This window comes from Mytilus galloprovincialis, chromosome 7 (genome assembly GCF_965363235.1).
Source record: "Mytilus galloprovincialis chromosome 7, xbMytGall1.hap1.1, whole genome shotgun sequence".
NCBI lineage: Eukaryota > Metazoa > Mollusca > Bivalvia > Mytilida > Mytilidae > Mytilus > Mytilus galloprovincialis.
In genome coordinates, this window is record NC_134844.1 from 24,202,489 (window position 1) to 24,218,966 (window position 16,478).

Genomic DNA, 16,478 nt, shown 5'->3' on the forward strand with positions numbered 1-16,478 from the left:
TTGTCCCTGTAAAACCTAAACGTCTTAAATTACAATGAATCTATGTTTTTGCTTTGAGACAAGAATAATGTCGAAAGAAATAGCTAAAAATTAATTGCGTTTCAATGTAAGAAAGAGTCTGTGAAACACTCAGAATGCACGATTTTGCGTTATTTTGCTCAGGGCTTCTGGGGCCTTCAGTGGCCACCAGACCTCTCGCCAAATATTTTCGCCTCGATACGCTCGGCGAATATCTTTTGCCTCAATATTAAAAGAGGCTAGTTACGGCCCTGCAAGGTCAATAGAAGTACATGCAAAAAATGCAAGATCTAGAGGTTTGTCTGACAATAAATATATTGTAGATTTTCCACAAATCACATTAAAAAGTCTCAAGTTTTTTTTCTATTTTTTAAAAATTGCAATAATAAATGCACATAATAGCTTCTGAATTTGAATTATATGAAATGTTGTGCTTTGCTCAGTAATGCTATTTAACTTCTGTCAGGTTAGTTTTGACAGACAAACATTTGCAATGAACAGTGGTTCTTAATAACTAATGATTCAGTGAATCACAGTAAGTCAATATATGTCAGCATTGTCTTCATTTATATTCAATAATCTAGGAATTATATTTTTCTACAAGATATATATGCAAACAGATTAAAAATTTCGTATCAAATATGTAATATTTTCAGACTAATATATACATATATGTTTTTCCTAATTTCTTTTAGACATTGCATTTCCACCATGAACTTGGAACCATTCATAAAATTCTTATTGAAGAACATTTCAAAGGTCCAACAACACAATCAAAGTAAGTAAAAGTTTTGTAACAAGTATTTAGATGGCATTTTTGTTTACCATATCTCTTACATCTCTTAACAAAAGTTGTTCAGGGGTTACATGTAAAGATCTGGATGTTAAGGGTAAACACTCATGTTAATATCTGGATATCTGATGACACGACTCGTGTAAATTTCTGGACAAGATTTTCAGGGGTTACAACTCGTGTAAAGTTTTTGATATTTAGGTATAAAAAATCATGTTAATAAATATTCAGAGTTTATATGGGGACAAAGTCCCCAATAACAGTAGAAAATTCATTAAAATAAAAAATTCAGGAAAATTTCCTGAATTTTTCATTGTACTAATGAACTCAAAATCGTTCAATTTTTTTAATGTCATGTTTTGAAATCCCGGAATTGCGCAGAAATCTACATTGCACTTACTTTATCCGGTCTTTTGAATCTTTGAGTAAAATGTATATTTATCAGTCTAGTATAAATAGGAAGGAACACAATACCAATTTCATTTTTAATAATTCCTTGATATGAAAAAACGTTACCTGATGAGAGCGTTTCTTTGTTTACATTGCATATAACGTCATATCTTAAATAACGTCACAACTAAAATCCCTAACAACAGAACCAAAATCGGAAACGTTACAGTATTTCCGTTTCTTTTTTTTATAACAAATATTTAAGTTACAAAAAAATACTTCATACAGACTTCGTCCCCATTAACAGGTTATGCCTACCTCATATTAACAACTAATGTAAGGCGCTTGATTTTCAGGGCAACAACTTATGTCTCAACTTAAAGTTTGCTATATTATTCTAAAGGAATACCAACTCTGTTGGAACAGTACAATATATATTTAACTGTTGCATAGAATAACAAAATTTGATTGGTTTCTGTTTTTGTTTATTTCCAGTTTTGACCCAAATTACAACATGAGGAAGGTGAAAGCTGTCAATGAATTCAGTTCTACAGGTATACTTTTTTAAGGGGAGACTTTCTTTTTATGCCCCACCTACGATAGAAGAGGGGCATTATGTTTTCTGGTCTGTGGCTCCCTTCGTTCGTTCGTCCGTCCGTCCATTCGTTCGTTCCTCCTGCTTCAGGTTAAAGTTTTTGGTCAAGGTAGTTTTTGAAACTTAGTACACTTGTTGCTTATGATATAATCTTTCTAATTCTAAAGCCAAATTAGAGTTTTGACCCCAATTTCATGGTCCATTGAACATGTAAAAAGATAGTGCGAGTGGGGCATCCGTGTATTTCAGACATATTCTTGTTTTTTGTTGAGATGTCTTTCTACACTTAGCTATAGACAATAGATTTGATTTTTATGCCCCACCTACGATAGTAGGGGGGCATTATGTTTTCTGGTCTGTGCGTCCGTTCGTCCATCTGTCCTTCCGTCTGTCTGTCCGTCCGTCCACCCGTTCGTCCGTCTGTCCCGCTTCAGGTTAAAGTTTTTGGTTGAGGTAGTTTTTGATGAAGTTGAAGTCAAATCAACTTGAACCTTAGTTCACATGTTCCCTATGATATGATCTTTCCAATTTTAACGCCAGATTAGAGATTTTATCTTATTTTCACGATCCACTGAACATAGAAAATGATATGGCAGATGGTGCATCCATGTACTGGGGACTCATTCTTGTTTGTAAATTATATTATAACAAAATATAGAAATGTTATTTGTTTGTCTATGATTACCAAAACATTAATTAGTTGTACATGTATAACTTCCATTGAGCTGCATTATGATTTTCCATAAGTAGGGTATATATAAAAAAGAAGATGTGGTATGATTGCCAATGAGACAACTCTCCACAAAAGACCAAAAAGACAAAAATGAACAACTATATATAGATATAAGAAGATTTCATGTAAGTGCAAATGAGACAACTCTCCATTTAAATGCATGCAAATGACTTGTAGTATGATTGCCAATTTTAAAAATTGGTAAAAAAGTCAATCCCTCAATAGAAAATTTAAAAGAAAAGTTGATTCATGTCCTATAGTACAAATATCAACATGTGATAAATGATTATTAAGAAATACAGAAATTTAAGAATATATATTACACATTATAGCCTACCCAGAAATGTCTGCCATTAGCAATGGAAAGCTTGAATTTCTAACCAGACACAGAGCTACAGACCTTCTAGATAAACCAATTACAGAACTGATTAATGGAACAATCCATGTACAACAGGTAAGAATTTAGCATTCCAGTGAGCACCAAGCTTATTATTTCTGATGCATGCAAAGATTAGATGAATCTTTGTTTAAAATTCTTTTCTTTTTTAATTGAAAAAGTAACTTTTAAAAACTCTTAATCCTGAAATTTCGAAAAAAATAAATAAATCCTTGCATGATTCAAATTTCAAAAGAGTACTTGTATTATTTCCTCTTTAATTGCATGCTTCATATCAGATAGTATTTACAGAATAGAAATCTTGAGGGGGTACAATAGAAAAGCAGTGTTGTTAGGCATATTATATTAACATGTTTACGTGCTGAATATATTGCATATCAATTCGACCATGGACCTTAAGCAGCTATCCATCAATTGTTCATGTGCTTCACTTAACACAGTTTTAAAATAAGATTTCTATTCTGTTAATACAATCTGATATGAAGCATGCAATTAATGTCAACAGCACATACTGTTTAAGAATGACAGACTTAAAATACACTTTTCTACAGTTTAAGAGAAAGAAACCAAAAGTACCTGTGATGCAGTTATGGCAAGATCTGAAGAGCAATGTGACATGTATCAGAGAGGAACCAGAAGAGGGTTTGTATTCTATTACTGTTTAGAAGCATTAATTCAGGCCTGATAAGATAGAATATACAAGAATGAAGTACATATGTTAAACAAAATAATTCCTACACTTAACTGTTACATTGTAAATAGGTTAGATATTTGTGTAATTTTGGCATCAAATGATCACTGTAGAACCCTGTGTTGAAGTTTATTTTGAATAAAACAAATATACTGTGGATTCATTTATTTTCGTGGGTACCAATTTTCGTGGTTTGAGGAAAACTTACATATTCGTGGATATTTAATTTCGTTGTTTTGGCGATGTCTATATTCATTCCTTTAAAAAATTTGTATTTCGTTGAACATTTGAATCGTGGTTCTCCTGTACCCACGAAATCCACGAAAATTGGTATCCAACGAATATTAATGAATTCACAGTATATGAAATTGAAATAGGAGGGCATATTTTGTCTGTTTCTCATATCAGAAGTACCAGTTTTTGAACTATCAAACATCAGAAAACCAGTGCACTCTTATATGGGAATACATATGTCCAATTTTCAGCACAAGCCAGTCATTTAATTTTTGATCTTAATTATTTGAAATTAATTTCAATAAAGAAAGCAAGGGGGAAATAAATTAGTGGTTTGTCGTAACAAATAGTTATAAATGTTCTAAGTACTGTATATTGACCTAAGATAGTAGTTGATAATTAAAACTGTTTAATGATACTGTTAATTAACAGGTTCCCCTATTGCATCTTATTGTTTCCTGAAGTCACTTGAGATCATGAAGCTGTTACCTGATGAAGAGATTGTTAAAGTGGCAGATTTCTACTTCATTCAACTTAAACCATTGTATGTAATATTGTAAAGATAGAAATACATTATTTATTTGGGGGATAGATCACATAATAGACACTGTTTTGAGACAAAAATCTCAGTTATTGATTTGGGAATGTACACCGGGCGGTCGGTTCGGCAGGTTGGCGGGCAGCAGCCACATGTTGTCTGTGCATTTACTCATGAAATGTTTAACCAAAGTTTTCAAAATTTTAATATGTTGTTACTGACAACAAAATGGAGGTCAAGTTCAATAATGACGATTTTGACTTTTACCATTCAGGAGTTGTGGTTCTTGAAAGATGGAAAAATTGTGTTTCCAGTCATGTTGTTGCTTTTACTCATGAACCATTCTACCAAAGCTTTTCAAATTTTAATATGTTGTTACTGATGATAAAATGGAGGTCAAATTTGATATTGACGATTTTCACTTTCACCGTTCATCAGTTGTGATATTGAAAAATGCCAGGACACAAATAAATGTTAATAAATCTGGTTTGCTATCACTCTGACAGCCTCTTGTTAAAAATTACACAGAAAATAATACATGGTGTATATATATTCTTTTTATTTCATTTACTATTTTACAGACAAGAACTAACTCTTTACATGTTTGTTGCCAAGATATATTTCATTGCGTTATATGATGCAATTTTAAAATGTTCATTGTAAATCAGAAATAAGAAATTAAAAATAATGCTTGTCTATTGCAAGGATAGTTTTATTCATCATGAACAAGTGTTGCTTAATTAATTGCTGGAGGTTCATTCTTTCAAATTTTAATGGGTTTATTGAGTAATCAATGTTATATATTCAGGTTAATGAGAAACAAAGAAGCCACAGAAATAATGGTTGATGTTTTTGGTGCCTTGGGAACAGACCTTACCCAAAATCTTTTAGTGGAGAAAATTTTGAGAGCTGATAGAGCTAACCCTACATTGATTGTACGTCTAATGACACATATAGTGGGCATGGATGAACCACCAGTTGAGGTAGGTCATCTTCAGGTTATATTTTGCACACCAGTTTCGTTGGACAATTGTGGAGGCTGATATTGTTTCACTCTTAGAATGGTGAAGTTATTTAATTGCCCTGTTTATATTGAACAAAAGTTTTTTGTAGACCATCAGTCTCATCTTTTTGACATATCTGGTTCATATCTAAACTCAGGTAACATTGAAATTTTTCATGCTGAAAAGTTCATCAGATTATAATGAGCAGGTTCTTGTACACATGTTTATTTTTAGATAGGTTTGTTTTGTGTGCAATGTTTTATAATAGGTGATTGGAAAAATATCAATATATAATCTCATACAATATGAATTTAGTGATATTCAAATATAAGTTTGAAATTTCATTAAAGATAAATCCTTAAAAATCTTGTAGAACATTACTACAGCCATGGAAGATATTTGTTTCAAACCAGAGAAGTTTCATAGTTATATGTATGAAGGGGACCTTCACAACAGAGTACTTCTGGCACTAGGGTCAGTAGCGCACAAGTTATCCAAAGCTGGACAGACGGACAAAGCTACAGAGATCATAAACAGAGTTCATAGTATGATTGGACTTCATGGTTAGTAAATAAGAATTAGATTGGACTCAAATACACTGTTAACCAATTTATTTTATAGATATTTTTTTGCAGGATTATCAGATTTCCTTGTAATAGTTGAATAAGGAACAATCGAAGTTTTACATTTGTGTGACGATTTATATTTACGTTATTTAAGTCACAAACATAAATTGCTTGCGATAATAAATGGCTCACAAGAGCAAGTTGGATTACAGTAATGAAGTTGGTTTTTTGGGTAAAGATTGCATGTGGATGCATTTCAGTGGGTGTCAATTTTTGTGGATTGAGGAAAACTTGCAGTTTTGTGGGTATTTGATTTCATGGTTTTTTGTCAATCTCTGAATACAAAGTCTGTAGACAATATGTACTTCGTAAAACATTTGAATTTGTGGTTAACTTGTATCCACAAAAAATACAAAAATTGGTATCTAATGCATAATAATGAATCCACTGTATACTGTGGATTCATTATTATTTGTTGGATACCAATTTTTATGGGTTTTGTGGGTAGAGAGGAACCACGAATTTAAATGTTCAAAGAATATCATATTTGCAATAGGTTTTGTATACAGAAATTGGCAAAACCACGAAATCAAATATCCACGAAAATGCCAGTTTTCAGCAATCCACATAAATTGATGCCCACGAAAATAAATGAATCCACAGTAGTTAAGAGAATATTGTTGCAACTTACATTTTCAAGCCAAGACTCACATTTTATTTGGTTTAAATACTCCTTCCTTTTGACAGACCCTTGGTTATACAGGCAGAGAAGATCATCCCAGTCCAGGGTACAGAAGATGGAGTATGACCGCTATAGAGCAGTATTACTGGAAACATTGGGTAACGCTAGGATTGATCACTCTTATGATTATATCATATCACACATCAATACTACAAACTCACCATGGATCAAAAGAGCGGGAGTACATGCTCTTAGAAAATATAACCACCATATGGTAAATTTTTATAACTTATCATGTATTAACAGAGATACATACTTTCATAAAATGTAAGATTCATAGATTAATTCAGAATTGTAATTTAATTGTGCTTTTCCTTTTAGGTGAAGTTCGACGTGTAGATACATTTAAAAGGTTTGAGCAACATTTGAAAAACTAATATATCATGTTGGTTTCCTGACTTGTTGCAGATCCAAATCCATCAATTTTTGATAGCTAGAGTGAATTCCCTTTAAATGTATTAAGCTTAAAAAATGGATAAAATTATATTCATTTTCCATTTTACAGTGAAGGGTAATGTATACAAATTTGATAGGAAAAGGTGTGGATGTTTGTCAATGTTGATATGAAGATAATATTTTAGTTACATTTCCTTGATATATGCCAACTATATTGTACTTACCAAATAAATTGGTTTTGACTTTCAGGCAGCCAATGTATTGCTGACCACTGCATTATATGATGATGATGAGAATGTAAGATATGAGGCTCTGCTGATGTACCAAGCTCATCCAAAGTCTGTCTTGCTTAATCCATTAAATGTCAGGTAAAACAGATTATAAGTAATCTAAATGTTCCTACATCATAATACTGCTTCAGTGGTCTACAGTAGAGTGCTCACTTTGAGAGTGAGATGTTGTGTGTTAGATCCCTGGGTTTGTCACATCAGAGTTTTTAGAATTAGAACAGTAAACAACAGTGGACAACACATATTTCAGATAGCCTATATAAATATAGGTCATATGTCTAAAAAATTAAACACAGTGATGCTTCCATCAGGATGACCACTAACTTGAACCAGGAAAAGCACATAATTTGGAAAGCAGAGTAATGCTCTTCTCATATATGTACAGAAACCACATTTTCTAATTTTGAAATTATATTGAGATTCACAATAGACCAATTTCAAGCTCTTTTTAATAAAAAATTATGAATGTCAGGTGACCAGAGTTTAATCATCATATATGACTTCATTGAACCATAAGCTCTTACTGTGACGTAACAAAATAAGCATTGGAACATTAAAAGAAATTCAGACCATCAAAGGTGGTTACCATTAGGTACCGGTAGTCAATAATTGGTTGACTACCTAATCTTATTGTTGATATCCATCACAGTAAATTTTGTGAGTCTTCAGATAAATCGTACAAATATCAAGGTTTATTAAAACTGATTAATGGTAACAATTTTGTACAGGTCCAATTTATGTTTTATTCCAGTGGTTATTGAAACCCTAGAAAAAGCAAAAAAAACATTATGTTTTTGTGTGTTGATATTTTCTATTAATTTCTCTATGAAATTTACTTATTTTAGGAATGACAGTAATGAAACTAGTGTTATAGATCCCTACGCATCAGATATGCATTTTGTGGCTGTAAATCAACGAGCAAAGAGAGGATTTTTTGATGGACTACATTTTAGACTGCAGGCACCAGGTGTAGACTGGAGGAAATTGCTTGGTTCTGAAGATGTTGGTGCATCATTTGGAATTATCATTGAAAACTACCTGGATTTGAAAATAGGTTAGAAAGTTCAAAAGTTAAGAAAGTTGTTATATTTCCTTCATTTTTCCTATGACCACAATGAAATAAGTTGTGAAATTTAGCATGTTGTGTATATTTGCTGCTATTTCTCACTGGGGTTTAAGCACCCATTATTTAATCTATTAAATAAATAGTTTTGGTAAGAACATTTACTCTATTTGGAGCTTATTAGATTGAATATGTAACCTCCAGATTAATATACTTTATATTGTGCTATTAGTGATAGTTTTCAAAAATTAACTTATCTCTATTCCAGCACCACTTAGTGGACATGTGAAAGTGAATGTCCATGATGAAGCCTACGCTAGAATACATCTTGGTATAGTTAATAAAAACTTGGATTTTTTCTTGGCAAGACTATGCTTCAAAGGTGGCACTAAATACAACCTTAACATTTTACAGGTAAAAACAATTTGCATATATATTCAAGACAGATTTTGGCCAGGTTGGACAAATTCCAAAATTGAATTATAGTATGGTGATGCTGGGCAAGTGGGTGGTTGGTCCAGAATGGTAGTAACGCTTCAGTTTAATGTTTTTAGTCGAGGTAGTTTTTGATGACGTTGGTAGTCCAATCAACTTGAAACTTAGTATACATGTTCTCTATGATATGAACTTTCTAATTTTAATGCCAAATTAAAGTTTTCATCCCAATTTCATGGTCCACTGAACATAGAAAATGAAAGTGCGAACTATGGACACATTCTTGTTTAACTTACAATAAGTTGCCAAAAGCAGAGTACATACTATGGATTTGAATATTTGTAAAATATTTTGAGGTTATTAATTTAACCTTTTTAAGTAGAAAAAAAGTAAGTGAGAACTTTTAATGACAAAACATGCGTGATATTTTGTAGGAAAATGAAATGAAGAAAGTTGGCAACATGGCAAAAGGATTTGACGGTGCCATAAAAGGAATTGTGGGAGGGATAAAAGATGGAATCGATCTGTTTAAACAGATCATCTCTGGAAAATTGTCATTTAAAAAAATGATTACAGACTTTGTCGATGCTCTAGAGGATCTACCTAAAACAGTGTGTATTGGATACTTTTGATTATGTTGATATAAAAAAACTAGAGATTTTGTCAAAAGGTGCAATCACCAAGTGTATTAGTTAATTACTGTGAAAACATAAAAAAATCATAAAAAAAAGTTATTAAAGAATAGTCTTATATACATGAGAAAAGGCAAACAATAAAGATTAAAGGAAAATCAGATTATAAAGAATAAAGTACTGGTCTAATCAGACTTCTTTTTCAATGTTGTTACATTCATAGAAAATGTCATAGCTATAGTTTCACTGTGTGTTTGCTTGTTATTGATGATAGATCAATTCTAAATAAATAAAAAGTTATTGAAGAAAAAAACTTAAATTGTCATTTATTTTTAGATATTATGTTTAATTATTTTCCAATTTCAGGTAGTGAAGCTGAGAGAAACAGCTATAGAGGTGATAAAGGCCCTTGGAAGAATTGATGAAAGAGATTTACCTCCCTTTATTCGACCAGTAAAAAGATTAGTGATGCATGTTACAAAGCTGTTCAACGATATCAAGTCAGATGTCATGACATTTTATAATGTAAATATCATTCTTCAGTTGATATCAGTTTTGGGGATATTTAGTAGCCTATCGAAAACTAAGGCCACCATGACAATTGGTACTAGCTCTGATATATCCAATATTTTTGTTTATAGAAATGAAAAAAATAATCTGTTTGGTACTTTCAAAAAGTTTCCAGTTTAAGATATTCAATCTTTCATTTTATATTTCTGTGAAGTAAAAAATATGGGGAAAATGTCTTCAAAATAATTCAGTATAATTCCAGTATGGATAAAAAAAAAATGAACTAATCAGCCCTGCATTTTTAAAATTCATATTGAAAACATAAGATTTATCTTTTACTAAATAGATAATATCTATAATGTATATTTTAGACTCTAGAAGAGACAATAACAGTGATAATACCAAAGAGTGCCACAGATGTGTATGAGGCCATCAAAGAGGTGATACATGCCTTTAGTATCATGATTAAAGATCCTAAAACCGCTATCACTCAAATAGGCAAAGGAGCATTGACGTAAGTGTAAAATGTTTATTTAATTTGTTTAATCAATTACTTGGTTGTTAATAAATTGATTTATATATTCCTGACTTACTTTAAATTCAGAAATTATTACATTGTTTTTATTAATGCAATGTGTCAATATTGTTTAATTGGTACTGTTCTGTTTGAAAAATTTAAGATTTATTATTTTGTAGGATCTACACATCTGTAATGTCTCTGATTGATGCAGTAAACAAGACAAGAGAAGCATGTTTCTTCCTTAAAGGTAGGAAGGATACAGAGGGTTAGCCATTGTATGTCAAAACATGAATACATTTATTAGTCAAACAGGGATAAATATCCTTCATATGTGAGAAATTCATCCTTTATAACATCCTGTTTAATAAAATCTTTTTAAAAATCATTGAATATTGAGTCAACTTGAATAGAAAAAAACAATTGAAGTCATGACATTTTTTATGTTTGATTGTCCTAACTACCCAGAAAATAGCTACCTACCCAAACTATTTTATTGTTCTGATGTGTAAAAGATATTTTTATGGCCCCGCAATGAAGTTGTCTGTGCCGTATAGTTTTACCCTTGTCAAAAATTCTGTAATTTTGTAAATCTGTAATTCTGTCATTCCGTCATTCCGCAACAAGCCATTATATGGAGTTTTTTCTATTGACTTTTAGATAATGGGCTGATTTTTGGTATGTGAGTTAACCATGATGACTTACAGATCAAGTTTAAGTTTCATTCCCCTCCGCTAATTTTTACCGAAATTACGGGCTTTGGACTTCGATAAATTGTTAAAAATCACAGTTATACAGACTTTTTTCTAAACACTTTCAGATATTGGGCTGATTTTTGATAAGTAAATTACCCATGATGAGTTATAGATCAAGTTTAAGTTTCGTTTCGCTCGGTTAATTTTTGCTGTAATTTCGAGCTTTTGACTTGGATAAAATTTTGAAAATCACAGTTATACAGACTTTTTTTTCTAAAAACCAAAATATTTTAAGTGAGTGCTGAATACAAATTATGTTATTACAAATATTTCATTGAATACAATGTAATAACAAGTATTTCATTGAATACAATGTAATAACAAGTATTTCATTGAATACAATGTAATAACAAGTATTTCATTGAATACAATGTAATAACAAATATTTTTTTAAATCACAATTTATGGAGTACTGTGACAGAAAAAAAAAGTATATTATACTTTTACAATTTCTGTATTTTTGTAGACGATAAACCATACTGGTTTGACATCCCACACCAGTTTGAGATTGTGAAAGGAATGTCCAAGGCTGCCTTTGATGCTATAGCCCATCACAGTGGAGACTGGGTCAAGGAAGAGATACAAGAAGACGTTGATAACATTGCTGCATTTACTAAAGGGAGACTATCCACTGTAAGTTACTTTGTGCCAGCAATTAGTTTAGCAAAACAACTTGTAAAGAAAGAGAACCAGCATTGTATTCCTAATGAATCAGTACACGTTCATCAAAAATAAATAGACAAAAAAAAACAGTTAGGATACCTAGCTGAGGGCAAGCAACAATTTTATTGAATCGCACAATACAATATAACTACATGTTTGTATGCATGTCATTGTGGTCAAAGTTTTAAAAGAAACCAAACTGGTATAGAACTTGACCACAATTTTCTGCCATAAAAGCTTAAGGAAGTATGGAGGGACATTGTCATATCAGCAAAGAAACTGATTTTAAAGGATTTAAATATATTTTGGTAATTTTGGTAAAGTGTTATGAAATTTTTTTTATCTACTTTCTCATTTTACACAATCTAAAGAACTTTTATTTAATTTTGTTTTAAACGTTGAATATAGGTATTTGTAGTTAAAATTACTGCTCTTACTAAGTTTGTTTACTATATTTTTAGACTGCACTGAGAAAAGAAATCACCCAAAATATCACTAAGCTAGTACATGATCTGTTAGAACCATTCCAACCACTGATAGGATTTATAGACCCATTCCTTAAGCTGTATAATACTGTGTTTGGAACAATCAAAAACGTCAAGAAAGCTTATGACATACTCAAAGAAGGGTAAGTTAATTACCCAGAATTCAAATCCAATATGATAACATTAAAAGGAAGTTTCATTCATCATGACAGGAGCTTCCACAATTAAGTACAGTTAGTAAATAAAAGAAAAACTGGATAGAAATTGTGTTTTCATGATCATAGCAAAACGGTATGGGCTTTGCTCATTGTTGAAGGCCGTACGGTGACCTATAGTTGTTAATTTCTGTGTCATTTTGGTCTCTTGTGGACAGTTAGTTGTCTCATTGGCCATCACACCACATCTTCTTTTTTATATGTAGCTAAAATGTTAATTTAAGTATTGAATGCTTTTTTTAGTAATTAAGTAGGGTTGTAAAAGCCTTGTCTGTGCGTACATTCTTAGAATGCAGCACTAATGCAATTCATGCAAAATGTACTTTGGTCAGCACTTCACAAAAATTTGAAAATTATGAAAATTTAGGTTTGCCTATTGCATTTGCTGTAAAATGTTTTGATGCAACTTTGAAAATTTGATATTGAGCAATTAGAAATGGGTTTTAAGAGGTTGTGGAATGATATTTGTTTTGGACATATTTATACAAATACCCATAATAATAATATAACATACATTTTGTGATTTTCATTGCAGGTACCAATTTGCTAGGTCCATCATTGACAGACTATTTGGTCCAAGGGCTCACAAAGAGTTTCCTAGGGATACAAGACTTAGTGGGAATGGTTGTAGTGGTGAAGGGTTCTATCCTTCTAAGAAAAATAGAGGATCAGAGTACTGGTCGAAAGGAGTTGATTTAGAGATTGATTATCATGAAGATGTAAGTTTAAATTTAAAAAGATGTTTGTTCTCTTTATTCAGATGTTATTATATTCCCTCTAAAATGTGGGCCTATAATGCATTCACCTTCTCAGTTTGGCTGTCTGAACAAATATTTCTCACACTTTTCTAATGTACGTCTCAACAAAAACTTTATATTTGATCAGCTACTTGACAGTTATGACTTTTGATATATGAACACTTTTCTGATCTGTCAGACACCTCCTTCATCCTGTCTACCAATACTTTGAATTTATTTTCAAATGCATAAAAACATGTGTCACTCTTTATCCAAAAAGACACATAAAGAGTGTAAATGATGAGCAAGATATCTAGACAACTGATAGCATAGCCGTAAAAAAATGTTTGTTAATTTTCATTGATAATTGCTAAATAAATGGAAATTTAGGTTAAACATAAATTATATTGTCATCTTAAAAGTGTAAAGGTTTTTCTATAAACACTTATAAAATGCTTCTTTCCACAGATTGTAGCCCCTTTCCCAGGATACATAACAAGGACCAATAGAGATGATGAAGTTGTCATTAAAGCAACTGGTGGTTCTCTTCAAGATGTCAACATTTACATTACCAACATCCATCCAGAAGGTGTTGATCATCCCAGTGATGAGAATGACAAAGGAAAGCTGGTAAGTGATGTATATATATACACATATGATTTTTTTTTTTTTTAAATATTTGTAGGTAGGAATTCTTTTTTTGTTCAATTTATTTTAACGCTGAGTATATGTGGAGTCCTATATTATTGTCATAATTAACTTCCTGAAGTGCTAATAATTTCTTTAGAATAGACTTTTTTTAGGTAAACAAACAAGGTATGTCGAGTTGCACTTTTCACAGCAATTTTATTTTCCTTGTCCTTAGTGATGCATGTAAAAAGGATGAAAGACAATCTCTTACTGTTGAATACTGTATGTTAACGTCTAGATATCTTTTTGATGTTTTTATTTGCCTTGTTGGATTGATGTCTCATTCTTTTGATTGATATTTACAAATATAACCTTTTGAAAAATGAACATTTCTTCGAAAATACTTTTAAAGGTATCAGCTGGTGTAAAGATTGGAACGGCTACACATTCAGGCTGTATGAATCATATACATGTGGCCTTTGAGAAGGGAGAAGAAGGATTTATAGATCCTACAAGGTTCTTTGAAGGCAGACCATTCTCTGTACCAGTATGGGATCAAAAATGTGATGATTATAAACTGGTGTGGAAGGTAAGATTCTTGTTAAAATTATACTAGCCTCAACAGCCTGATGCTTAAACACTATCCCAAATCAATATCTTGCATGTATTAAGTATAAAGATTACTGTCAGATAATAAAACATTTCTATATACATAGTTTGTATTTACTAAAAAGTATTAAGTAGGTCTGTCAGTAAATACATCTAGAAAGTTGTTTCCTTTCTGTAACTTTAGTTAATATCAACCAAATGTTATTACCACCAAACATAGATGAAGTTCATATTTGGGTAGGCTCACTTTCGCCAATCTGAAGTTATGTCCCTTTGTAAATGGAAAAATTGCTAAATTTGCCATTTCAGCACCCTTACTTCAATTTGCATCAACCAAATATTTTGTACTTCCTTGTCACCTACTTATATAGATCAAGCTCAATTTGGTTGGCTGCATTTTCACCCTTCTTGAGCTATGTCTCTTTATAAATGGAAACATTGATGAATGCATAGTAGATCATAGTACATTGACTCTTGCATATTTACTAGATGGTCCCATAGATACATTGATCTATTATTTCAGTTTGAAACAATAGCAGAAGGGTGTATATTATGTTTGGGAGAAGAAGATCCTGCTGAAGACACCAGTCCAGAGATAACCAGTACAGTAGATCAGCCTTCTGATTTAAGTTCTTCTGATAATCCAGGCTCAGATGTTTCATCCATTAAAAGTAAGTGTATAATGAAGCTTGATATTGTAAAACACAATCGAATTTATTTCATCAGTTGTAATTTGTAAAATAACAAATTTAATCGTATTTATAGATGATTTTCCATACATTTACAAGGTCACATGCTGTTGTCATTACATAAAAGCAAATTGAACAAAGATTTCATTTTGGCCGATTGACATCTGGTCAGCTTGTTAATTTCATTTAAAAAAAAGAATTTAGGATTGGTTTGGATTTTATCGGTGTATGCCATTTTATAACAAAATTAAAGTAAGATTAAAAATTTGAAAATTGTGTATTTGTAGGTGATCCTGGTGGAATGTACAACAAGTTTGAGAGTTCAGGGGTCAGAAAGAAAAGATCATTGTTTGGAGGAAGTGACAAAAAAAGTAAGGGCACACAATAACTTTTTGTGTATGTTACTTTTTAATCTAAATGATTTTTTTTGTGTTTGCGAAATTTTTATAGAATAGAGTTTATTTCAAAAGATCCAAATTATAACGTATGTTGTTTTCCAAGTGAAAACGGCAGATATTAATCTATGTATTCTTGCATTCACAGACCCTTTTATGACACTACTACACAAAGCCAACACTTTCTTCAAGAAATTCTCAATAAAGAGATTAAAGATGGGAACCATTATAAACTTTCTACATAAACTTAAAATGACAGACAGCATGAATAAAATGGCTGATGTAATGAAAACAATAAAGGTAAGACTTTAAAATATTGACATGTTACTAGAAATAATAAACATAAGCTTGAAAACAACAAGTCATTTATAAGTTGAAGAAATGTCATAGATTAAATAATCAAATGATTTCAAGGTTGATGTAAAATTATAGTATGTAGTCAAAATTCTTGTTATAAAGGGGAAAATTGTTTTTCATTAAAAAGACACAAGTTAAAATATCTTGAAGACTTTTTCCCAAAAGTGCCCTATTATAAGCATAGGCAGTGAGCCAAAAAACTAATGCAGAGTTGCAGAGACTAGAGGCTCTAGTCCTAGGCATCCTCCCGATTCCACAACAGAGCCAGCTTTTTTTGGTTGTTAATTTATTTGAGGAAAAGGGGGTGCTTTATTTTTATTTTCTTTGATTATCTGAAGTATTTAAAAATATGCTTAACTTTAGGCAAATAGTGAAAAGCAACTAAATATCAAATGTCAT

General features: G+C 31.5%; 1 protein-coding gene across 1 annotated transcript in view; it reads left to right on the top strand.

The window, feature by feature from the left end:
* LOC143084161 (uncharacterized) overlaps positions 1–16,478 on the top strand; it is a 48,124-nt gene that overhangs the window by 11,683 nt on the left and 19,963 nt on the right. The window contains exons 7-29 of the mRNA XM_076260567.1: positions 714–796; positions 1,697–1,755; positions 2,862–2,983; positions 3,478–3,568; positions 4,284–4,395; positions 5,198–5,372; positions 5,767–5,956; positions 6,707–6,915; positions 7,347–7,465; positions 8,233–8,441; positions 8,719–8,864; positions 9,320–9,496; positions 9,884–10,042; positions 10,399–10,541; positions 10,724–10,794; positions 11,766–11,932; positions 12,424–12,590; positions 13,198–13,381; positions 13,868–14,029; positions 14,442–14,618; positions 15,162–15,309; positions 15,615–15,698; positions 15,871–16,022. Coding sequence (XP_076116682.1) covers positions 714–796; positions 1,697–1,755; positions 2,862–2,983; positions 3,478–3,568; positions 4,284–4,395; positions 5,198–5,372; positions 5,767–5,956; positions 6,707–6,915; positions 7,347–7,465; positions 8,233–8,441; positions 8,719–8,864; positions 9,320–9,496; positions 9,884–10,042; positions 10,399–10,541; positions 10,724–10,794; positions 11,766–11,932; positions 12,424–12,590; positions 13,198–13,381; positions 13,868–14,029; positions 14,442–14,618; positions 15,162–15,309; positions 15,615–15,698; positions 15,871–16,022 — 3,306 coding nt within the window. The remainder of the gene's footprint in view (positions 1–713; positions 797–1,696; positions 1,756–2,861; positions 2,984–3,477; positions 3,569–4,283; positions 4,396–5,197; positions 5,373–5,766; positions 5,957–6,706; positions 6,916–7,346; positions 7,466–8,232; positions 8,442–8,718; positions 8,865–9,319; positions 9,497–9,883; positions 10,043–10,398; positions 10,542–10,723; positions 10,795–11,765; positions 11,933–12,423; positions 12,591–13,197; positions 13,382–13,867; positions 14,030–14,441; positions 14,619–15,161; positions 15,310–15,614; positions 15,699–15,870; positions 16,023–16,478) is intronic.